This window comes from Acipenser ruthenus, chromosome 47, assembly GCF_902713425.1.
Source record: "Acipenser ruthenus chromosome 47, fAciRut3.2 maternal haplotype, whole genome shotgun sequence".
Classification (NCBI taxonomy): Eukaryota; Metazoa; Chordata; class Actinopteri; order Acipenseriformes; family Acipenseridae; genus Acipenser; species Acipenser ruthenus.
The window spans coordinates 2,879,875-2,904,377 of record NC_081235.1 but is presented as its reverse complement, the minus strand read 5'-3'; the positions used below and the strand labels follow the sequence as shown (position 1 = coordinate 2,904,377).

The 24,503-nt window shown below is 39.2% G+C and overlaps 1 protein-coding gene across 5 annotated transcripts in view; it reads left to right on the top strand.

Moving 5' to 3' along the window:
- Window positions 1-24,218, top strand: part of LOC117428892 (cAMP-specific 3',5'-cyclic phosphodiesterase 4D-like) — a 196,365-nt gene extending 172,147 nt beyond the window's left edge. For 4 of the 5 annotated variants that reach the window (XM_059014054.1, XM_059014056.1, XM_059014055.1 and 1 more), the window contains 10 exons: window positions 438-550; window positions 5,668-5,761; window positions 8,861-9,033; window positions 10,189-10,287; window positions 13,458-13,622; window positions 14,401-14,500; window positions 16,169-16,323; window positions 17,083-17,205; window positions 17,851-18,033; window positions 20,084-24,218. In XM_059014054.1, the coding sequence (XP_058870037.1) occupies window positions 438-550; window positions 5,668-5,761; window positions 8,861-9,033; window positions 10,189-10,287; window positions 13,458-13,622; window positions 14,401-14,500; window positions 16,169-16,323; window positions 17,083-17,205; window positions 17,851-18,033; window positions 20,084-20,611 (1,733 nt within the window). In that variant the 3' untranslated portion in view covers window positions 20,612-24,218. Of the gene's footprint in view, window positions 1-437; window positions 551-2,861; window positions 3,208-5,667; window positions 5,762-8,860; window positions 9,034-10,188; window positions 10,288-13,457; window positions 13,623-14,400; window positions 14,501-16,168; window positions 16,324-17,082; window positions 17,206-17,850; window positions 18,034-20,083 lie in introns of those variants that run through there. The other variant, XM_034047894.3, reaches the window with a different exon arrangement.
- Window positions 24,219-24,503: the final 285 nt, after the last annotated feature.

The window sequence follows — 24,503 nt, the reverse complement described above, 5'->3', positions numbered from 1 at the left end:
GTAACACAATATCTTGTATTAGTTTAAGAGCAATCAATTCGACTGCATGTAGAGCCTTCATGGATTCGTTTTCTGAGGACTGTGAAGGTTATAAAAGGGCCAACCGACCTCCTCCTTAGCATAAAAGAAGTGATAAGGAGATTCATCAGCCCACCTGCTGGATTGTGTATGCTGAACTGAGGGTTTATGGGATAAGTGACTACTGGTTTTGACTATGAATGTGCGCACTCCGAAAGCATGAAGCTTAAACCCTGAGTGTGTTGATTGTAAAGCAAGGGGAGGAAATGAAGGAATCAAAGTTGGAGGAAGGGTCTCTCAAACAGGAATGACAGTCTCCATGTCGGACCGGGGGGTACCTGGCTACAGCTATGAGGGTCTGGGGTGGGGGTTCGGGGGGCCAGCCAGCTCCTGAACCCAGCTACTCTTTGTCCCTCCAGAGGAGACCTATCAGAAACTGGCGATCGAGACGCTGGAAGAGCTGGACTGGTGTCTGGACCAGCTCGAGACTCTGCAGACCCGCCACTCTGTCAGTGAGATGGCCTCCAACAAGGTAAGCAGAGGTGGTTCAGACTATGAGGTATACAACAGACATCTTGGTTATAGGAGACACACTAGAGCTGTGTTCAGGCAGAGCTGACCGTTCCCACTAACCCTCAGATCGGATCCAATTGAATTACTGCCACTTTGTAGATTTCCATCTACTTCACGAAAACTGACAAATTGAAAAAGGTGACATTTCAAAATCTAACATGAAATACTGTACTACTATTATGGATTCCGGTAGACTTTTGCAATATCATTTTGTAGTTTCTTTGATTACATGATGTTAAATAAAAGATCTAAAGTATTATTATTATGATGTCTCAATCCTAACATGTTTGCCATAGCTGCAGTTTTAGATAGAACAGTTTTCACAAGATCAGTTCAAGTAAAGTCTGAACAGACAAACCTCTTCTGTAATGGTTTGCCTTTCTAAAAGTACTGTGCATGCAGGAGAATTTGCCTCCCTTATTGGGCTACCTGATTTACTTAAACACAGTCTACATGTTTGTGCATGTTGCTCTTTCGCGCAGGGATAAAGACTACACTGCTATATGTGTGTTGAATGTAGCTGTTGCTGTTTGTGCAGCTGATACATATTTTTATGGTGGTTTATTAAGGACAGATTTTCTATTTAATTATTATTAATTTCATACTTTTCATATTTGTTTTCATTTATTTTATTGTTCTGGTCTTTTTCTGGCTTCTTTTAAATATAGCCAACTTATATTTTGTTTCAAGGAAGATCTACAAACATTATCACCATAAAACATGTGTTGATTGCTTTGTGCAGCACCCTCAAGAATCTAACTCAATGAAACTAAGGGGACATTTAACATCAGATGTTACAGGGATCTGGCCCCAGGTATTACTGGCCCAATTTAAATTGTCTGCGAACTAATAAACATAATCACACGATGCCCCCTTAAATAACGTTTGCCATCTAATCACAGTTGATAAACTGATACATTGTTACTGTGTAGTTTGATACTAAAATTCTAAAATAAATAACAGTAAGTGCTGGTAACTTACCATTCAGTTTAATTGCTGTCAGAAGACAGTCATTGAAAGTTTTGATCTGTGTGAAAGTGACTCTCAGTATCTAATTATTACGTTATGGGTGTCTGTTTACCTCGAACACACCGCAGAAGCACATTAACGAGCTCGTCTCCGCCCTGTAAACATAATTAACCCCATGAAGATTTGCAATGGAAAACTATCTCAGCGAGAGGGAGGGATTTGGGGAGCACAGTCCAGTGGTCATTTTTACACAGGAATTTAATTTTAAAACATACAACATAACAAACCTAGAAAGTATTTGCAAACTAATGATTGGTTATGCTCAGAAACACATGGATTTTGTAACTGATACATTAGTTAAGCTGTTAGTCAGCCTAGGCTCAATTCTGCTACATTCTGTCATTCACAGACCTCCTATAACCCTTTAAGTATCATGATTCAATTAAACACAGTAAATGAGAACAGCCATACCTCCATCAGTGTGATGGAGGCGTCAATGAAGACATTCACCAAAACGTTTCCTTGATAATTGACTTCTGTGCAGTCTTGACTAGGGAAGCACTTGCCAACCAAGCGCTCACTATCATCCCTCGCTCCTTGTTCATCTGCTGTATTGTTCTGGGTGTTCCAACGCATATTTATTTTTCAGTGGCCAGTTTGTAGCAGTGAAAATAACAGCTTTGCCAAGCTGTGAAGTTAGAGCTTCCTTGGCAAGGGCAATGTTAAGATCAAATAAATGACTTCATTAAATCCATTATCAGAAGGAAAATTCTGTGTGTTGTAAAACAGAAAACACATAGATTGTTCAGGGGTAACTGAAAAATAATCAATCCTAATGTCTTCCCTCACTCATTGATTATTTGTGTTACAGCTTTTAGAACCACTGTGTGTCCTCTCTGTATCACACAGTATACCTGCCAGGGTATTCCCTTTGCATTATCAACTAATCTCTTCTACACGAGCGGATGCTATACATTGCCAACAGCTTTAGAAGTCATTTCTTTTCTGAAAAATGTCAGTATGTAACCGTTTTTAAAAAGGCTTTGTAAAATGTTCAATTGGTTTTGCTACAAACGTTTCCCCGTCTGCCGCCCCCCTCACTCACATACACCTCAGTCAATGAAAGGGTTAATCCTGCAATGGATCCCTTGGTCCTCGCAGTCAGTGCAACCTCCCTCTTACCTCTTTAAGCAACCAATCCCGTTACCCCATTCCAACCTGCCTCTGTTGCAGAGAGCTGTCTATTGGTCCAGCCGCACTGTAGAGTGTGGGGGGGGGGGGGGCACTCACAGTGAGTGAACATTTCTGTTTACACATGAATAAAAAGCAGAGAATGACGAGCAGTCATGTATTCCCGTTGTGTCTGTCCTAGTGAACGTTCAGTCCTACCTCCCCTCCTCAATGGACCTTTTCCTTTGCCGAGCTGTGCTCTAACAGCTGCACAGCTGCCATGGCTTCTAGGGCACCTTGTCTTCGGATAAATACAAGTGCTGGGCTGGGCTGTAGTGTTTGGTGGAAGTGGACTACTTTTTTCCCCTTCACTTTCTATTGCAATCTATGGAGTTGTTTTTGGCTTATTGTGCTCCTGGTTAAGCTGCCATGCCCGAAGTTAAGTATTTGCTTTCTGTGTCTTGGCGTTACATTAAGGTAAGTGATGGTGTATCCCATAATTTTTTTAAGAGGTTTTAAAAAAGGTATAAATACTGTTGCATATGTTTGAGATGTTTCACTGCAGTGTGTTTAATGTTTTTGTAAGACAAAGCAGGTCAAATGTATTCAAGCACAAAAAACAAACTTGTTTGATTCTTAGTTGTGCTGTATACCGTATGAATAACAGTGTATTATTGACACCTATAGAAAAATGACAAATTAGTCTACAGCTATGGCCAAAAGTTTGCATTACTCTATAGAATGAACTAATTTAGCTTCATAAAGTCGAATGTTACATATTGAATTATATACTGCTTTGCAGTTTTCCATATAAACTGACAAAAAATAAAAACATTTACATTTCTTTGTAGTTTCTTTGATTACACAATGTTAAATAACATATCTAAATTATGGTCATAGTTTTTTTTTTTTTTTTTGTTTGTTTTTTTTTATAATTATGTATGTCTCAATCCTAACATTCTAGGTGATGCAAAACTTTTAGCCACAGCTTTATTTATTTTGTTAAATATGTATGTATTTTGTTTCAATATTAATACAAATAATAATAATTTGAATACTTAGCAATAATAATAATAATAATAATAATAATAATAATAATAATAATAATAATAATAATAATAATAATAATAATAATAATAAATAATCAATCAATACAATGCTTGAGATTTGCAGCATTTTATGTACGGTGCACACCATACTTTTCAGTAATACTAATCTGTAATTTACAGTGAGGAAGCACCTGCCAACCGATCACCTATTTTTTTGGGTGACTGACACGGATGTGTAACAGGGACATGCAGCTTGCACACAATTATCTTAATTTCTGTCAGATACTTTTTAAAATCGGCTATATGGATAGCAATGACAATTAAAATGGAATTCTAGGTCAAGTTCCTCTTTTATGCTATAATTAATCAATCAATCACTGCTAGACAGTAACTGAAGACTGCCTTTTGCAACTGCAGTACAGTTTTTTACAAGTGTTTTGCAGTTTTAAAGGTAGTATTAAAGAAGTTCCTATGTGAAGTGTGTTGCAGTTTTAAAGGTAGTGTTATAGTTCCTATGTGAAGTGTGTTGCAGTTTTAAAGGTAGTGTTATAGTTCCTATGTGAAGTGTGTTGCAGTTTTAAAGGTAGTGTTATAGTTCCTATGTGAAGTGTGTTGCAGTTTTAAAGGTAGTGTTATAGTTCCTATGTGAAGTGTGTTGCAGTTTTAAAGGTAGTGTTATAGTTCCTATGTGAAGTGTGTTGCAGTTTTAAAGGTAGTGTTATAGTTCCTATGTGAAGTGTGTTGCAGTTTTAAAGGTAGTGTTATAGTTCCTATGTGAAGTGTGTTGCAGTTTTAAAGGTAGTATTATAGTTCCTATGTGAAGTGTGTTGCAGTTTTAAAGGTAGTGTTATAGTTCCTATGTGAAGTGTGTTGCAGTTTTAAAGGTAGTGTTATAGTTCCTATGTGAAGTGTGTTGCAGTTTTAAAGGTAGTAATATAGTTCCTATGTGAAGTGTGTTGCAGTTTTAAAGGTAGTATTATAGTTCCTATGTGAAGTGTGTTGCAGTTTTAAAGGTAGTAATATAGTTCCTATGTGAAGTGTGTTGCAGTTTTAAAGGTAGTTTTAAAGTTCCTATGTGAAGTGTGTTGCAGTTTTAAAGGTAGTTTTAAAGTTCCTATGTGAAGTGTGTTGCAGTTTTAAAGGTAGTGTTATAGTTCCTATGTGAAGTGTGTTGCAGTTTTAAAGGTAGTAATATAGTTCCTATGTGAAGTGTGTTGCAGTTTTAAAGGTAGTTTTAAAGTTCCTATGTGAAGTGTGTTGCAGTTTTAAAGGTAGTTTTAAAGTTCCTATGTGAAGTGTGTTGCAGTTTTAAAGGTAGTATTATAGTTCCTATGTGAAGTGTGTTGCAGTTTTAAAGGTAGTGTTATAGTTCCTATGTGAAGTGTGTTGCAGTTTTAAAGGTAGTGTTATAGTTCCTATGTGAAGTGTGTTGCAGTTTTAAAGGTAGTGTTATAGTTCCTATGTGAAGTGTGTTGCAGTTTTTAAGGTAGTGTTATAGTTCCTATGTGAAGTGTGTTGCAGTTTTAAAGGTAGTGTTATAGTTCCTATGTGAAGTGCGTTGCAGTTTTAAAGGTAGTGTTATAGTTCCTATGTGAAGTGTGTTGCAGTTTTAAAGGTAGTTTTAAAGTTCCTATGTGAAGTGTGTTGCAGTTTTAAAGGTAGTATTATAGTTCCTATGTGAAGTGCGTTGCAGTTTTAAAGGTAGTGTTATAGTTCCTATGTGAAGTGTGTTGCAGTTTTAAAGGTAGTAATATAGTTCCTATGTGAAGTGTGTTGCAGTTTTAAAGGTAGTGTTATAGTTCCTATGTGAAGTGTGTTGCAGTTCTAAAGGTCATTCCCATGCTGTTTTGGGTCCCCCTGTAAGTGGATGTGTTGTTCTGTTTTTCAGTTTAAAAGGATGCTGAATCGAGAGCTGACACACCTATCAGAAACCAGCCGGTCTGGGAACCAGGTCTCCGAGTTCATATCAAACACATTTTTAGGTAAGTGGAGCCCGCACAGGATACTTACATTATTGTGGACAGCTATGGATGAAAGTTTTGCATCACCTAGAATTTTAGGATTGGGACATAATTAAAAAAAAAAAAACTATATGAGCATAATTGTGATCTTTTATTTAACATCATATAATCAAAGAAACCACAACATTGTGTCGCAAAAGTCTACCGGAAGCCATAATAATAGTACAGTATTTCATGTTAGATTTTGAAATGTCACGTATTTTAATTTGTCAAAACTACAAAGCGGTGTGTAATTCAATATTTAACATAACATTATTCATTCGACTTTGGGAAACAAAATGAGTTAATTTTCTAGGGTGAGGCAGAACCTTTGGCCGTAGCTGTACAGTTCACGTGGTCACGGGGGGGTTGGTGGGGTGGAGAGTGGAGAGCGGAGAGTGGAGGGAAGGCATGACCAGTCGGCCAGTAGAGGAGGAGCAGAGAGAGCGAGAGAGAGGGGGCATGGGGAGACACGAGGGATTGGAGGTAGGAGGGGGCAGTGTGGTGAAGAGAGCGGTGGGCAAGAACATGCAGAGAGCAAGGCAGGACAGCCCTGCACCCTATTGCTCCACTCCCACGCAGCCAGTACATGAGTGTGCACTGCTGGTGACTACAATGGAGCAGTTTTGCAGAACATCACTGTAAAGGAAGAACCAACATTCCTCAACACATTATCTGTTTCCATAGGGACTGTAATATTATTAGACTGTACTTGCATCACTTGCCAGTGTTCAACTTATATTCCTGCAGAAATTATCCTTCGCCAAAATAGATGGTGAAGGAATGGAGAGCAAACAAAGAAAGAAATTCAGGGAGTATTTGCTAGTTAGTTTTTTTGTGCTGCTTGGTTGAAATGCTGAAAGTTCAAGCTGATGGTCACAGGTTTAGCTTTACACAAGCCAGACTCAGGACTCTGGATGGAATATACAGTGCACATTCACTGGGCATGGGCTTTTAGAAATCTTACCCGTTATGCACTTCCATTATAACTAACATGTAGGTGCTACACCACTGTTTGCAAGAAATCCTTCCAGACGGTGTTGTAGTTGCTTGGTTATTTAACCTGGTGGATTCAGACAGTGTAGCAGTTCCTTGGTTATTTAATCTGGAGGGTGAATTGCTTTTTACCTGTCATAAACCAGCCAGCTGCTTCCCCCGTTGACTGACATGCTTTCAGCCAGTTGTGGTTGACATGTAAAAATAAAAATAAGGGGCTCCCGAGTGGCGCATCCCATAAAGGCGCTCTGCGTGGAGTGCATGATGCGCCCTATAGCCTGGAGGTAGCTGGTTCGAGTCCAGGCTATTCCACTGCCGACCGTGGACGGGAGTTCTCAGGGGGCGGTGCAGCATTGAGCGAGCACCGCTCGTGGGGGAGGGCTTAGGTCGGCCAGGGTGTCCTCGGCTCACCGCGCACCAGCGACCCCTGTAGACTGACTGGGCGCCTGCGGGCTTGCCTGTAAGCTGCTCAGAGCTGCGTTGTCCTCCGACGCTATAGCTCTGGGTTGGCTGCATGGCAGGCCTGCAGAATGAAAAAAAGTGGTTGGCTGACGGCACACGCTACGGAGGACAGCGTGTGTTCGTCTTCGCTGCTCCCGAGTCAGCACAGGGTTGGTAGCGATGAACTTGACTTTAAAAAAATACAATTGGATATATCAAATTGGGAGAAAAATGGGGGAAAAATCAATTGGCGACTACAAAATTTAAAAAATAAATAAATAAAAATAAGTCTCACCGTTTTGGTAGTACCTTTCCGGCAATTTGGGTTTCCGTATAGTTTTCTTTTAGGGAGAGAAATTCTCCTTCCAAATGCAAATGACCCTATTAATAATACAGTGTGGGAGGGTCTATTTGAATGTGTCTGTCAGCATTCCAATTTGCCTTGCGTGACGACTGATATCGTGCATCTTTCCTAAACGGGATTTACAAGAAGTTTTAAGGTTGTCTTGAAGAACCGCAAGGGCAGCCGGCCTCATTTGGCCACCAAAAATTCTAATAAAAAAGCGAAGGAAACAAAACAAAACCCAGACGTATCGTTACACAGATACCAAAAAAATAAAAACAACATTCCACAAGAGAGCGCTTTGCACTATCCATGCATTATTTGCTATACATGTACATATATATTATATACAAGGTTTCCTACAGAATGGTAGCTTTATCAAGTCTCATGGTAATTTACAGACAGAGCTAAAATCCAGTATTTTAGGTTAATTATATATAAAAACATATACAGTCCAAAAGTTTAGTAGAGTAAATTTTCAAAATACTGGTAGTAAATCTACAATAGACTACCCTACTCGCCCACATTACCCACTACTTAATGTTCTAATAATAATAATAATAATAATAATAATAATAATAATAATAATAATAATAATTATTATTATAATAATGTATGTAATGTAATGTAAAGCCACTGGCTCGAATTCCCACCTATGGTAATTTATTTCGTTTTGGGGTACAAACTTGACTTTTTTTGTTCTAGTAGGTACCCATGATAGATGCTACTTAACACTAGTGTAACATGAATTGCATCTCATCTTGCTCCTAAGGGACTGAAGAGTCTAAGCTCAAAGCAATCAGCTGTCCGATCACCAAACATGAAAACAGCAAAAGTGTAAAGAATAAAAAATATCTGGCTTCGTTATTATTATTATTATTATTATTATTATTATTATTATTATTATTATTATTATTATTATTAATTTGGTCAAATAATCTTACCAGGGCTACTTTCAGCAGATCTCAGTTGATGATAAATAATTGCTTGCCTTTAGTTATAAGAAAGTCACGCAGGTTATGTCACAAATGTGATCTTTACTGCTGAAGTCTGGTGAACATGTGGTATGGCTTTTGGACTTGGTTTTTGGTCAAGGCTTTTTAGTGTGAGAAGGCGATTATCCACTTTAACATCCACTTCTATTGGAATGCAAGTGGCACAATACAGTTTCAGTAAACAGATGTCACAGAGGCATCCATTCACAGCACAGCCGATGAAATGAAGCAAGGAAACTAGATGATGTAACAATTAGAACATGGGGACATTTTGCACTTGGTGTTCATGTAACTTGTTTTTTTCAGATAAACAGCATGAAGTGGAAATCATGTCTCCGATACAAAAAGACAAGGACAAGACAAAGCAGCCGATGTGCCAGATTAGTGGGGTTAAGAAGTTAACACACAGTACCATCCTGAACACCTGCAGTATCCCTCGCTTCGGAGTCAAGACCGATAAGGAAGGACCTTTGACAAAGGTTACTATTACTATTAGTATTAGAAGTATTCGAATATTCAAACAAACTCAAGCATGCTTGTATTCGTTCCTATAGCAGTTTTTATGACAGTATATGGGGCAGCAGTGTGGAGTAGAGGTTAGGGCTCTGGACTCCTGACCGAAGGGCTGTGGGTTCAATCCCTTGTGGGGGACACTGCTGCTGTACCCTTGAGCAAGGTACTTTACCTAGATTGCTCCAGTAAAAACCCAACTGTATAAATGGGTAATTGTATGTAAAAAAAAAAAATAATGTGATATCTTCTAACAATTGTAAGTCGCCCTGGATAAGGGCGTCTGCTAAAGAAATAAATAATAATAATAATAATAATAAAGATGAAAAGGAAACCAATGCATAAATGCTAAATAAATAGCACACATCAGAGTTGGGGTCAATTATATTTTTTCAATTCCAATTCCCTTTTATACAATTCCAATTCCTATTATATTTTACGACATAGTCTTTTCTGAGGTTTATGCCAGAGGCTTTATCAGGTTACCTGACAAGTTCATTAAGTTGTATACAGTATTTATTTGCTCAATAAAGCCTGTGATGTAAAATGATTGGAATAGGAATTTGAATTGATTAAAAGGGAATTGGGATTAGAAATGGATTTGGAATTGAAAAAACGGAATTGACTCCAACTCTGGCACACATTCCACTGTACAGAAAAGTGTTTCTCTCCTTTCACTGGCAGGTGATTTGTGGGTTCCATATTTGCTCCTGATAGTTTTACTGTAGAATGTGCAGAAGTTATAGTACAGAAGTTATCCCTTGCTTAGAACATACACCGCAATTCTGAAATAAAAACACAATAATAGTATAATAGTAGTTGGTGAGTACCATCTTGGTTTCTGTGATTTTTAATAAGGTGATACATCATGTGTAGGGTGTCTCTTATTGTGATAAACATCACTTCACATATTTTAGCTGCACAAACTGCACAAGATGAAGCCTGTTATAGAAGAGACACCCGGCACACAACATAGTAACTTATAATGCTACCAATGACTACCATTCAAACTATGGCTCCTCCCGTTGTAGCTAGCATTGTGCTACTGTGTCTTCTGGTGCAGAGTCACAGCAAAGCCACTGAAGAGCTCTACTCTGCTTATTCATTTTGTCTTTACATTTCAGGAACTAGAAGAAATCAACAGATGGGGCCTTGATGTTTTTAAGATAGCAGAGTATTCTGGAAATCGGCCATTAACAGTTGTAATGTACACCATCTTCCAGGTAAATCTGCACTGCTCTACTCCGGTCCTGTTTGTATTGATTCTCCAAACAGGTTTGCTATACTCTGCTCAGTCATCTGCTGACAAAAGCTGATCTATTCCAACTAATATGCAGTCTGTGTATGATTCTCATACTTCAATAATAACCTCAACCACCATAATTAGTCTACAATAGAAGCTGCTTTCACTTTTTCTTTTTAAAGAAACAAAATCACATTTATTATTATTATTTAGTATTTGAATTAGGTTCAATATTATTTTGTAATGGTTCTTCAGCATTTGCATTTGATTCTGGTTTTACATTTAATTGAAAAATGTGCTAAACATGAAGAGGTGCAGTAAATTGTTTTATTGCATATGAAAATATATATTTACTTATCATCCTCCATTACTTTAAACACTCATCTATATATACAGACAACTGTTCGTCCGATACCTTTCTTGTAAAGTATTTGTAATTCAATAAATAAATAAGAATTAGAAAAGGAATGACCAGAATACACTGTAAACACTGTACTTGGAGGGCTATTGTAATATTCTTAACAACAGCAGGTCTTAATAAAGCCGCCTTAGGACTCCTTCCATTGTTATCTTATCCCATAAGTGGGTCATTAAATCACTAAAGAGCAGTGGTATTAATACAGTACAGAGCAGTGGTATTAATACACAGTACAGAGCAGTGGTATTAATACACAGTACAGAGCAGTGGTATTAATACAGTACAGAGCAGTGGTATTAATACACAGTACAGAGCAGTGGTATTAATACAGTACAGAGCAGTGGTATTAATACAGTACAGAGCAGTGGTATTAATACAGTACAGAGCAGTGGTATTAATACAGTACAGAGCAGTGGTATTAATACACAGTACAGAGCAGTGGTATTAATACAGTACAGAGCAGTGGTATTAATACACAGTACAGAGCAGTGGTATTAATACAGTACAGAGCAGTGGTATTAATACACAGTACAGAGCAGTGGTATTAATACAGTACAGAGCAGTGGTATTAATACACAGTACAGAGCAGTGGTATTAATACAGTACAGAGCAGTGGTATTAATACAGTACAGAGCAGTGGTATTAATACAGTACAGAGCAGTGGTATTAATACACAGTACAGAGCAGTGGTATTAATACAGTACAGAGCAGTGGTATTAATACAGTACAGAGCAGTGGTATTAATACAGTACAGAGCAGTGGTATTAATACACAGTACAGAGCAGTGACATTAATACAGTACAGAGCAGTGGTATTAATACACAGTACAGAGCAGTGACATTAATACAGTACAGAGCAGTGGTATTAATACAGTACAGAGCAGTGGTATTAATACAGTACAGAGCAGTGGTATTAATACACAGTAAAGAGCAGTGGTATTAATACAGTACAGAGCAGTGGTATTAATACACAGTAAAGAGCAGTGGTATTAATACAGTACAGAGCAGTGGTATTAATACACAGTACAGAGCAGTGGTATTAATACACAGTACAGAGCAGTGGTATTAATACAGTACAGAGCAGTGGTATTAATACACAGTACAGAGCAGTGGTATTAATACAGTACAGAGCAGTGGTATTAATACAGTACAGAGCAGTGGTATTAATACAGTACAGAGCAGTGGTATTAATACAGTACAGAGCAGTGGTATTAATACACAGTAAAGAGCAGTGGTATTAATACAGTACAGAGCAGTGGTATTAATACACAGTAAAGAGCAGTGGTATTAATACAGTACAGAGCAGTGGTATTAATACACAGTACAGAGCAGTGGTATTAATACACAGTACAGAGCAGTGGTATTAATACAGTACAGAGCAGTGGTATTAATACACAGTACAGAGCAGTGGTATTAATACAGTACAGAGCAGTGGTATTAATACACAGTACAGAGCAGTGGTATTAATACAGTACAGAGCAGTGGTATTAATACACAGTAAAGAGCAGTGGTATTAATACACAGTACAGAGCAGTGGTATTAATACAGTACAGAGCAGTGGTATTAATACACAGTACAGAGCAGTGGTATTAATACAGTACAGAGCAGTGGTATTAACACAGTACAGGGCAGTGGTATTAATACAGTACAGAGCAGTGGTATTAATACAGTACAGAGCAGTGGTATTAATACACAGTACAGAGCAGTGGTATTAATACAGTACAGAGCAGTGGTATTAATACAGTACAGAGCAGTGGTATTAATACAGTACAGAGCAGTGGTATTAATACACAGTACAGAGCAGTGGTATTAATACAGTACAGAGCAGTGGTATTAATACAGTACAGAGCAGTGGTATTAATACACAGTACAGAGCAGTGGTATTAATACAGTACAGAGCAGTGGTATTAATACACAGTAAAGAGCAGTGGTATTAATACACAGTACAGAGCAGTGGTATTAATACACAGTACAGAGCAGTGGTATTAATACACAGTACAGAGCAGTGGTATTAATACACAGTACAGAGCAGTGGTATTAATACACAGTACAGAGCAGTGGTATTAACACAGTACAGAGCAGTGGTATTAACACAGTACAGAGCAGTGGTATTAATACACAGTACAGAGCAGTGGTATTAATACACAGTACAGAGCAGTGGTATTAATACACAGTACAGAGCAGTGGTATTAACACAGTACAGAGCAGTGGTATTAACACAGTACAGAGCAGTGGTATTAATACACAGTACAGAGCAGTGGTATTAATACACAGTACAGAGCAGTGGTATTAATACAGTACAGAGCAGTGGTATTAATACACAGTGCAGAGCAGTGGTATTAATACAGTACAGAGCAGTGGTATTAATACAGTACAGAGCAGTGGTATTAATACAGTACAGAGCAGTGGTATTAATACACAGTACAGAGCAGTGGTATTAATACAGTACAGAGCAGTGGTATTAATACAGTACAGAGCAGTGGTATTAATACACAGTGCAGAGCAGTGGTATTAATACAGTACAGAGCAGTGGTATTAATACAGTACAGAGCAGTGGTATTAATACAGTACAGAGCAGTGGTATTAATACACAGTACAGAGCAGTGGTATTAATACACAGTACAGAGCAGTGGCATTAAGTGTTAAGATTGTTAAAATAGTCACCTGACAGCACTAGCTGTAAGGTTTGCATCCTTGATTGAAGTTTCTTATGGTTTTCCCTCCCTGAATCAGGAGAGAGACCTGTTGAAGTCCTTTAAGATCCCTGTCGACACGTTTATCACCTTCATGATGACCCTGGAAGATCACTACCACTCGGACGTGGCGTATCACAACAACATCCACGCAGCTGACGTGGTCCAGTCTACCCACGTGCTCCTCTCCACACCAGCACTGGAGGTGAGAACAGCTGCCAAACTACACGTACACAAGCACTACATTGAACTGAGAATGAACTGGCACAAGGGTTGGTACAGTGATAGATTTTAAACATCTAACCGTTGTGAAACATTTGCATTCCAAATACAGGATGTGGCCTTAGTGTTCACATAGTAGTAAGAGCATGTAGTCAAAGTGTCTTCTGTCTTTTACCTACACAATTAAATGCTGTGTGCATGCAGTCTTGTACACAATCATTGAAGTGATAGAGGGGTTCTTGTGATGGCATTTCTGAGTGGTACAAACATTCCAGTTAGTTTAAATGTTTAAATGTGTTTAATCCTAAAGCGATACAGAAACATCGGTTATAAATATCCCCAATAGGTTAAAGTGTAAAATAGGTTACAGAGCTCTTATTAAATCAGGGGGTGGGTTTTGGGGTGTTTTTTGTTTCTTTCCTGTATACAACCTTTCAGAGCTATCCACCCAGATGTTTAGAAGTTATACAGGTTACAATATGAAGAAACCCTAAATCAGCTCTCCATTGTCATTCAAGATATGAATGGTTTAAAACGACCATTTACACAGCATCATTAACCTAAATATAAGTTATCAGGGAATTAGTGCTCCATCATTTGGGCTTACTGGAACACTACTTAATTACATTAGGTTATTTAGCAATGGTACTATTGTAATGCATACTGCATTGAGTAAATACATATTACACTAAACGAATCTACTATAGAAAAGAGAAATTGAGTGATATTTTGGTAATAATCTGAAATCTTATTTTTCCTAGGCTGTGTTTACAGACCTAGAGATCCTGGCTGCTATCTTTGCCAGTGCGATCCATGACGTTGATCACCCGGGGGTATCGAACCAGTTTCTAATCAACACAAGTAAGCCTCCCCCAGCTCTGCATCTTCCAATACAGCAGTGGGTCTTGTTGTCTAATTCTATTCAAGCAGTTGAACCCTGATTGGAGGGCATTGCCGTCCGGTAGAAGGTAAAGAACTATCGTATAGACAAGTCCAACTACCCAACAAGCAGGGTTTTATTGCGATTAGACACCGATAAACAGTGCCTTTATTGCTATTGTTATTGTCTAATTCACAGATTTGTTTCTGTGTTTAATGTTTTGCTGTCCCTGGTCCTCTAACGTATGGTATAGTGATACACTAAGGCTAGGATACGATACGCATCTCGCTATGCAGGCTGCCATGCAACGTGTACGGATGCATGTGAGGGCTCTGATGGGCTACTGAATGATACACAATAAGATCAAATGATCACTGAATGGCATTTAATGACTATTTTGTAAAAAGACTAAACTTGTTAGGAAGAATATATATTCATACTAACTATTAAACACACGTATTCTTCATTCAAGAGCCACTAGGTGAACTACAATGAGCGATGGAATGCTTTCTGGTCTTGTATAACCATACAATCAACACATACCTCTATTGCGATAGGATACGATACCTCATGAGTCGTGATAGACAATTAATCGTTGCGCCCCTAGTGGTAATGCCTTGCAATGGAGTTTCAGAATCATTTTAGTTTAAATAGGGTTAGTTTCTCCTTGCCATGCACACATTGCATTCTCCTCTGTTCTTTATTGAATTAACGGTAAAGGGCTCTATTTTAAAGATCTAAGCAGTGACGGATCTGAACAGCACCACTCTTCAGCTCTGTAATCCAAAAAGAGACCCCATGATCTGGTCATTGTTTTTTTTGTATATAATTTGTATCCAAGCTGCTGTTCACACACAGGCCAACCTGACATTCACTCAAGAGCCATTGTTTACAAGCAGGTCTGGGGTGGTGTGTGTCTCTCAATGGGATAATTAGCCTAAGCGACTCACAGGCAGGGAACAGAAGACTAACATGCTGGTAAAAACCCCCAGAGCTCTATTAATGGTTATATGTGGGCAACTGAGTCCAATATAATAGCTTCTAATAATAGAACAGCAGTTCTTTCAGTAGAATGGGCCTCGACATGTTTGCGAGAAGGGTGTCCAGCTCCTGTCCTCCATTCACCCACACTGTGGGCATCTTCTGCCAGTGACCAATTTGCAGGTTTTTTTCAATGCTTTTAATTTTTTTTTTTTTTTTTTTAAATAGTCGGAACTGAATTGCATCCTGGCTCCATTAAAAAGTTCCCTGCTTTGACATCACAAAGTTTCAAATGGACTGTTCTGCAGTAGTGATATATAGAAGAAATATCACTTCATATAAATTGTTGTCCACCCTCTCAAACTGCTGTCTGGGTTGCAGACGTTTTATACAGTATATCAGCTAGGAATCCATTAAGAAACCAGTAACCTTGTGAACCATTTCCCTACTCCTGTTGTTGCTTACAGATAGCTGGACTTTTCAGCGGGATGTTGAAACAGGCTAGGAAATTAGATTTGATACAGCTGTTAATTGCTTGATATACTTCTAACTCAAAACCGTACTGCACTGATCAGTGGCCACTGGGCTTTATTAGCCCTGGAGCTCCACAGTGCAGTTGTCTTGTGTTTCATTCTGCTTTTCCCTAATTTCCCTCCCTTCTTGCTCAGACTCGGAGCTGGCCCTGATGTACAACGACTCCTCAGTGCTGGAGAATCATCACCTGGCCGTGGGCTTCAAGCTGCTGCATGAGGAGAACTGTGACGTCTTCCAGAACCTGAGCAAGAAGCAGAGGCAGTCGCTCCGGAAGATGGTCATCGACATGGTGAGAACGAGCACTGGAGCACTGGAGCACTGGACACACGTCCAGAACGATTCAACACTCAATAGTGCACAATAATAAACACTAAAAGAGACTTCAACGACAAACTATTGGGATTAGAAGTCTTTTTCAATGTCTTTGTGGTTCAGAAAATGAATGTATGTTTCTTTTAGCATTTCTAAATTCAGCACTGGACGCACGTAGATCACTCCACCTTGACAATGTAGCCTGGCCCATAACAAAATTGCATTGGTTACCCATTTCACTTACTTTTAGTAGTAAATTTCTTGATAGCCCTGAATAGATAAACATCCCTGCTTCCAAAATTGGCAAGATATCAATAGCAATTATGCAATTGATGCTTTTTGTTCTGCAATTTGTATACCAACATGTTTGCTTATGTAAGTCCTTAAATCATATCTCTGTTATTTCTAATAGAATCCATATCCTCTTCATCCTGAATATCTACATGTAGGTTTATGCACTGCTCCATTATCAAGCTATGATCTTAACACTATGCCTCTCCAGAAACTACTCCAGAAATACTGGTCATTCACAGATTTCCCCTTATTTAAAGGAAATTTTATCCTACATCACAAAAGAACGCCTAGTTTAGTTGGAAAATACCATTTTCACAAAAAGGGGTTTCTGCAATAGTAACTGGTATTGCATGGAATATTGAACCAGTCTTGACAGTCAAATATGTTTCTGCATTCATGTTCTTGGAAAGCAGCTGACAGCATGTGTCTTTCTCACTGCCAGGTACTGGCGACAGACATGTCAAAGCACATGAACCTGCTGGCTGATTTGAAAACTATGGTGGAGACCAAGAAAGTGACGAGTTTAGGGGTCCTGCTGCTGGATAACTACTCCGACCGAATACAGGTACTAACTGGGGGGTACCTTACAGGGGGGGCACCTGATCTGGGGTCTCAACACTACGCAGTATACATGTCTAACTCCACTCTAAACTGCACAGCGCTCGAGTAGGATAGCAAAAATAACTGCACTCCAAACAGAAGAGCTGTTAGACTCTGCAACTGTTTCATTAGCTAGTCTTGGACAGTCTTTCTGTAAAGTTACTTAGGGTTTGATTTTATCAAATTATACCCTGTGGGGATTTGCTACAGCTGCATTTTTTAGAGCATTTTACAGCACCATTGAATCTAGCTGTATTGCACACCCCTCTTAACTGCAGATAGGTGGTTGATGCAAACCAGAGGGACTGACAACATTATTAGCATGTTTTTTATGACCTGAAACTCACAAGCCTTGCACCCAGTCCTGGGTTTCAGAACTACCTTCAGTTAAGTTGAATAACTGGTAATGCTTCAGACTCATGTGTGATAAGTTTAGAGTAGAATTACCAGGGGCCTGATTGTTCAATTTTTTTTCAATACAAACCTAAACCAGAGAAGTTCTGAAACCCATAACTGGGTTCAAGGCTGGTGTAAGCTTTGAGAACTGGGTTCTATAAGCTGTAATGCTCAAAATCCTGCCCTGTGCCCCTGTGTGCCTGTCTTGCTGTAGGTTCTTCAGAACATAGTGCACTGCGCTGACCTCAGCAACCCCACCAAGCCTCTGCAGCTGTACCGGCAGTGGACAGACCGTATCATGGTGGAGTTCTTCACACAGGGGGACCGCGAGCGCGACAAGGACATGGAGATCAGCCCCATGTGTGACAAGCACAATGCCTCCATCGAGAAGTCGCAGGTACCAGAGGCTGGGGAGGCTTCATAATGTTGAGTTAGAGAGGACTTCTCTTAACATTCCCTTCTGGTTTGAATTGGTAAATACAGGGATGGGATTTCCATATATTTTAATGATCGTGTGCACGTAACTTACTAAACGATTACACTATTATACTTATATTATACTATGCATTTGATGTAGCAAGCTGAAATGTTTCTTTGTGATTTACTGGTTTCTGCTGCCTGTGCAAGGCACGCTCTCAGTCTCTCAGTCAGTGGAGCCCGAGGCTTGCGGCTGGGCCTCTCTCTGCAGGTATGTGGATACATGCTTGTATCGCAGGTGGTTATTATTATCCCTGTGCTGTTCATGTAACTCCGTCATTCATGGCAAACTGTGAATTTGTATGTTTTAGTGTCTCATTTGGTAAAATGACCCCCAAATAAAATTCTTTTTTATTTTATTTTTTCAAGTCATAAACTTACGTGGGTGCAATCTCGTTCATGTTCCGCTTGCTATCGGCTCGTTTACTAATATTAACCACAGCGGTTTAAGTATAAATAAATATACCATGACCGCCGACAATACCGCATTGTATGATATCTCTTTTTTTGTAAAATATCTCTATTTTGTAGTCTCTTGTATTAATTAAATTGAATAATGAAATCTAGTTTTAGTACGTGCAATTCCAACCACCTCTGTAACCCATAGTTACAGTATTGGTATCACCCGGCACTTTTAAGAACGGCTGGGTTTTTTTGTATCTGTCAGGAGCTTCAGTAATTTAGAGCCATAGAAAGAAATACAGATTTATTTAATATTTATTTATAGTAATACGCTGGACTGCAGCAGCAGGCTTAGTGTGGTTAATGGCTCTGTTCACTGTGAGGCTGAAGCCCCTTTCACACTGGCACTCCTACCCGGGTCCTGACCCAGGTTCTGCCTACCCGTGTAGTGTGAAACCACGTACCTGTGTTAACCCGGGTCCCAGCGACCCACCTCTGGATGTGGGTTGACAAGCTTTGATCCAGGTTGCGCAAGACAAACTGCTTGACGGCCGTTCGTAAGCCTACACAGTAACAAACAGCCACGCCTGCGGGAAGGTTTCACTTACGCAAGGAACATTTCTGTTTAGCCATATTTCTGTTGACTGAGACCCACCATGAGCCAGACTGCAGCAAGGATGAAGAAAGATTTGCTCTAATCAACATTTGGGCCGACGGGTCAATCCAGAGAAGCTTGGATGGAAGCGTCAGTAACAAGCTGCTTCCGGGGCATTGATACGCGTATTGTGCACTTGCGTCAGTCACCCAGGTCAACCCTGCTTTATCAAAAGCAGTGTGAAATCACGCATGACACCAGGTCCTGACCCGGGTAGGTTCCGACCCAGGTAGAGCATGCCAATGTGAAAGGGCTTTAGAGTATGCCTGCAGAAGCAGCAGAAGCACGGGTAAACCACACCAAACCATTACAGCTTGCTCCACCAAATGCACTCCACAAAAGAAGCGAATAACAGACCAAATGGTTGAAATGAGTGCTAAAGATTAATTGACTATCAGCATTGTTGATGTTTAGTTAATGACATTCAATGGTTTAACGTCTGCTCTGTACTGCATTATTTATTAAGCTTCATGTAGCAGAACGTATACCAAGACCGGGAGGTATGTACCATGTTTAATATGATATGCTGCTTCATGGAAACAGGTATTTATATTTCATAGATGTCCAATGAAGACATCATGTATTCATTCATTATAGTCTGTACGTTCTTATGTTGCCTTTAATTGCTGTTCGGAAATGATGCAGAAGTTGGGTTTTATGCATACTGTACTTGTATTACACGTCCTGTTAATAAAAAGAGCTACTTTATTGAAGCATTGCCAAAAAGTACCGCAATAGTTATGTTTTGTACGTATGCCTCAATTTTGGTATTATGCAAGCATTATTTTTAACCAGTGGCATGTTGATGTAAAGTATAATAGTGTAATCTTTTAGTAAATTGCGTGTACTCGATTATTAAAATATAGGGGCATGCCCATCCCTAGTTTGAGCCCTTGTCCTTGTCCTGTTCCAGGTGGGCTTCATCGATTACATCGTGCACCCGCTGTGGGAGACCTGGGCTGACCTGGTGCACCCCGACGCCCAGGATATTCTGGACGCGCTAGAGGACAACCGGGAGTGGTACCAGAGCATGATCACGCACAGCCCCTCACCTCCTCCCCAGGAGAGGGAGAAGGAGGGGGGAGCGGCCGGGGAGAAGTTCCAGTTTGAGCTGACGCTGGAGGAGGAGGAGGAGTCCGACACAGAGCAGGACGACATGGAGAGTCCCGTGGACGAGGAGACCAGCGACTCCAGGACGCCCGTCACAGACAACTCGGAGAGTGGAGAAGGAATCCCGGGGGCTGCCACAGCTCAGGACAGCATCACGGCCTGTGCAAAAGCCATGATGAACGTCGATAACCACAACCCGGCACGCAGAACGTTAGCCAGATGTGGCAGTATGAATGTGCCAGAGGCAGAGACTCGAGCAATGAGCGTGGAGGAAAAGGACTATTTAGTAGACAAAGAAGGAAATGTTATGTATCTTCCGCTGGGAACATAACACATGCACGTTTTCATTTACAGCTTTGCAAAAAGAAAAAGGATCCCGTCTGTAACAGTAGCCTTGCACTGGAATTGTTCATTTGGAACTCCTTAAATGTAGGATTTATTTTTCTTCCTAATGACCAACAAATACAAGCTACTTGTTCTTGTTAATCCTTGAAGAAGATGACACCAGCGTGCTTGATGTCTCGTGATGGTGTCACGACAGGCACAGCGATGGTTTTGGTCAATGATGGCACATCAGGCTGTGAACAGTGGAAGAGAAAAAGGAATTCTATTGAAATTGTCTTCCTTCAATTGGTGTACAGACACGTTTGTAAACTTGGTCTAGGAGCTTTTGTAGCAGGTAACCCCTGAAATTCCGCAAAGACTATTTGATAATTTTAACAGATATTTTCACAAGCGTTTAATTTCAGTTGTTTTATTTAGTTATTTTTTTAACCTCACTTTCCGCAAGTTTTTTGAAAACGCATTATAACGCTCACTACACTTAACCTGCAATTTTACCAAAAATACTGATCTGAATTGAAAAACAAAAAAAATACATCACACAACAGAAACCTCAGGTTATGAAGGAGAACCACAAACACAGAATATAGTCTTTTAATGTAGCAAGTCGTTCTTGGGTATCCCTAGTTATAGAACTGCACTGTATAATGGGGTATTACAAGGGATTCACCTTCAGATTCAAGTCACTCTGTGAAGATTTACTGGGGGAAACCAATTCTAAACATCTAAATCAGAATGTATTAGTCTTTATAAAATTAGGGATACCCAGTTGATTTCATAAAGAGCCTCCACTTTCATTTTTCTATGTAAAGCTAGGTTTCGTTACACTGTTTTTTTTACACTGGTTTTGTCACTTGCTGTTATGCTGTTTTAGCTACAATAACCAATAATTGCCTCATTAGCCAATTGCTCTCGCATGTTGTATGTCGCATGCAACTGTTTACCTTCTACCACACTATAAATTCACTTCCTGTGTTACACTGGAAGTGAATGGGGGAACTTCTACGGCTAGATTCACAGCCCCCAATTCGCACTACTCTTGGACTTGTGTTACCCAAGGCAGACCAAGAGGGTGTGGGAAACCAAAAGATGAGCCACAAGACAAGAAGGGGCTTGTGAAAGTTCTGGACACGCCTTTGTTCTGAGATACCTTTGATGTTCTGTATTGCCAGCGTCCCTGACAGAGTGCACTTCAATGCTGCCTTTACACTACCACTTTACCCCTAGCCAGTGTAGCTCTACAATTACCTGGGCTCAGCCATGCCACCTACAGTACACAACTCGTAATAGTAATGAATGATACACCCTAAAAACTGCCCAACACAGGGCTTAAGAGCAACCGCACACTCTTTCTTGTGCTGAAGATCGTGGCTCGTTTGCCTGTCATTGATAAAAATTACTCCGGAACCATAAAAATGGCAATGTAATTGGCAATGTAATTTAAAATCCCTGGTCATCTCTCCTTTGAAGATGATATATACTATAGCTTTGTTTGACCTTTTATCTTACCTGTTTCACATTGTTTGCAATAGTTCCAAGCATTTCTGATGTATGTTGCTCCAATAAGGAGTTGTATTCAGTCGTTCACTATTTAGTTTTCAGCTAAGTAATTTATTCCATTTATTGAATGCTAAGGGCTCACGCGCTATTTCCTTAAGACTGAAACACTTGTGTATGGGAAATGCTTTTTGTTTCAGTTACAATTGAATTTCATGTGGAGTTTGTGTTTAGTTTTTTTTAATTATATTTAAGTTGAAACACTCTCCTACCAAAATCTTATTCTGAATGAATCTGATGTGTCATCCCCTCCCCTGCTCCGTGCCACAGCGCTGTGTCATTGCAGCCATGTATTATCAAGTTTATTACCCCACACACACACATGCGGTTAAGTTAGAAATTACATTTTTTTTATTTTTTTTAGAAATAAATACTTTTATAAAGCAGTTTTGAACTTCTGGAAGGATTTTAAATTAACAATGTGTTAATAAACCACGTCTGTTCTGCACATTGTGCAGTAAATGCCACTATACTAAAAACTACAAAGATACATATTGTTATTGCACATGGTACCAAACAAACAAATATAAATAATGAAACAAAGAACTGGTCAATAACAAAGAAGTGTCAGTAATGAGTGTGAAGGTGCAGGGCAGGGCACAGTAAAATGCTGTCTTTTCAATAAGAAACAGTTTGCAGCCGACAAAAAACAACAACATGTCTAAAAACAGCATGTTTAAAAACAACGTGTCTGTGTGCAGCCCCTCCTTCTTACCTGGACCCCAGCAGACTAACAGGCCTCACTCATCCCCCTATCTTCCTTTTGAAATAGAAAAAACATCCATTCGTCACGATCCCCCTGCTCTGTACATGCGAAAAAAACAAAAAAAACTAAAATAGTCTCGGTCTCTGTGCTTGAAACTGTATATACAAACGCAGGCACACAGTGATGTATGTATATATCTGAAATTACAATGCAATTTGAAAAATGTATAAAATGAATTTCTAAAATCTACACCTTTTTGCCTATTCTTACGTCTCCTCGTTCCCCTCTGCTTCTCAGGATTATTGGTTTTGTATTTTAAAGTTAAACGATTCAAGTTTAATCACATGTAAGGATACCCTGTGATCTTCAAAGAGACATGAGATTTAAACTGTCTGGGGTGCATGTGTAACCCAACCCAATGTAGCCAGACTGCTAAAACAAGTCAATTTATACATACAGCCCCAGGATAGTCAATCAATTGCATTATTTAAAACTAAAACTGAGCAATATTAATTCTGTATTGATAAACACATTGTGATGCCTAAGTCCAATCAAAATGAATTTACTCATTTGATTAATGGTGTATGGCATTCATTTTTATTTCCACCCCAAAATGTTTTTTTCAAGTGAATTTGGGAATTCGTACTCCAAAAACTAGCAGTAAATGTATTCCCCACTCCATGCATAAATATATATTTAAATGTTCTCATTTATGTCAGGCTTTTAAGTGTATGCCAATTGTACATAGCTATATATATATATAATCTGTGCACAATGTGTGATAACCAAGATTTAAACATCACTCTTACTTCTTATTCTCACAAGACCCTTACTGTGTTGATGTTTGTTTTACTTTCACTCAAGTGAAGTCTCATCCTTTCAACACTTTGATCTTCGTTGTTGAGATCAAATAAATGATTCAATAAATCCTACTTTCTGTTATTAAAATAAGTGTCATTTAAATGCCATGAAACAGTGCCCTTGCATTGACAGTATAGCATTTCAAATGTAAGCATTATATTCTTATTATTTAGATGATGAAGGCAATGGTAGCAGCAGGTCCAGTACCACATGGGAAAGCCTTCTATGAGAGGGCACTGTTCTATTAGAAAAGGGAAAAAACTGCGGCTAGCAGCTTGTATACCAAGCACTCAAATTGCAGAGCATATTACAAGCCTATAGTAGCCAAGGCTTTAGACGACTGCAGAATCAGGTACACTGAGAGGCTTACAAAGATGGAAAGTGAAAATTAAAGAAAAAAAAAACTTCCAGATTGATTTGAATCCGCGCTGATGACAGGATAACCCCGGAAGGAAGTGAATTTATAGCGTGGTGGTAGGAAAACTTAGCATCAGTAAAAATGGTTAACAGCAATAAGGGATCTGTAAGAATGCTAGTGAGAGACGAGAACAATGTTACACCGTTACAACCCCAATTCACTGAAGTGCGCTTTGCAATATGTTTCACTCATTTAACAGGTGCCATTGAAATGTTATGAACCAGCGAACTCTGTATGACACCTTGTATTATTATTATTATCATTATTATTATTGTCCTGTACATTATGTAAAGTTTGCTATTTATTCTTTGTATGTGTCGCTCTGAAACAAGTGCTGTA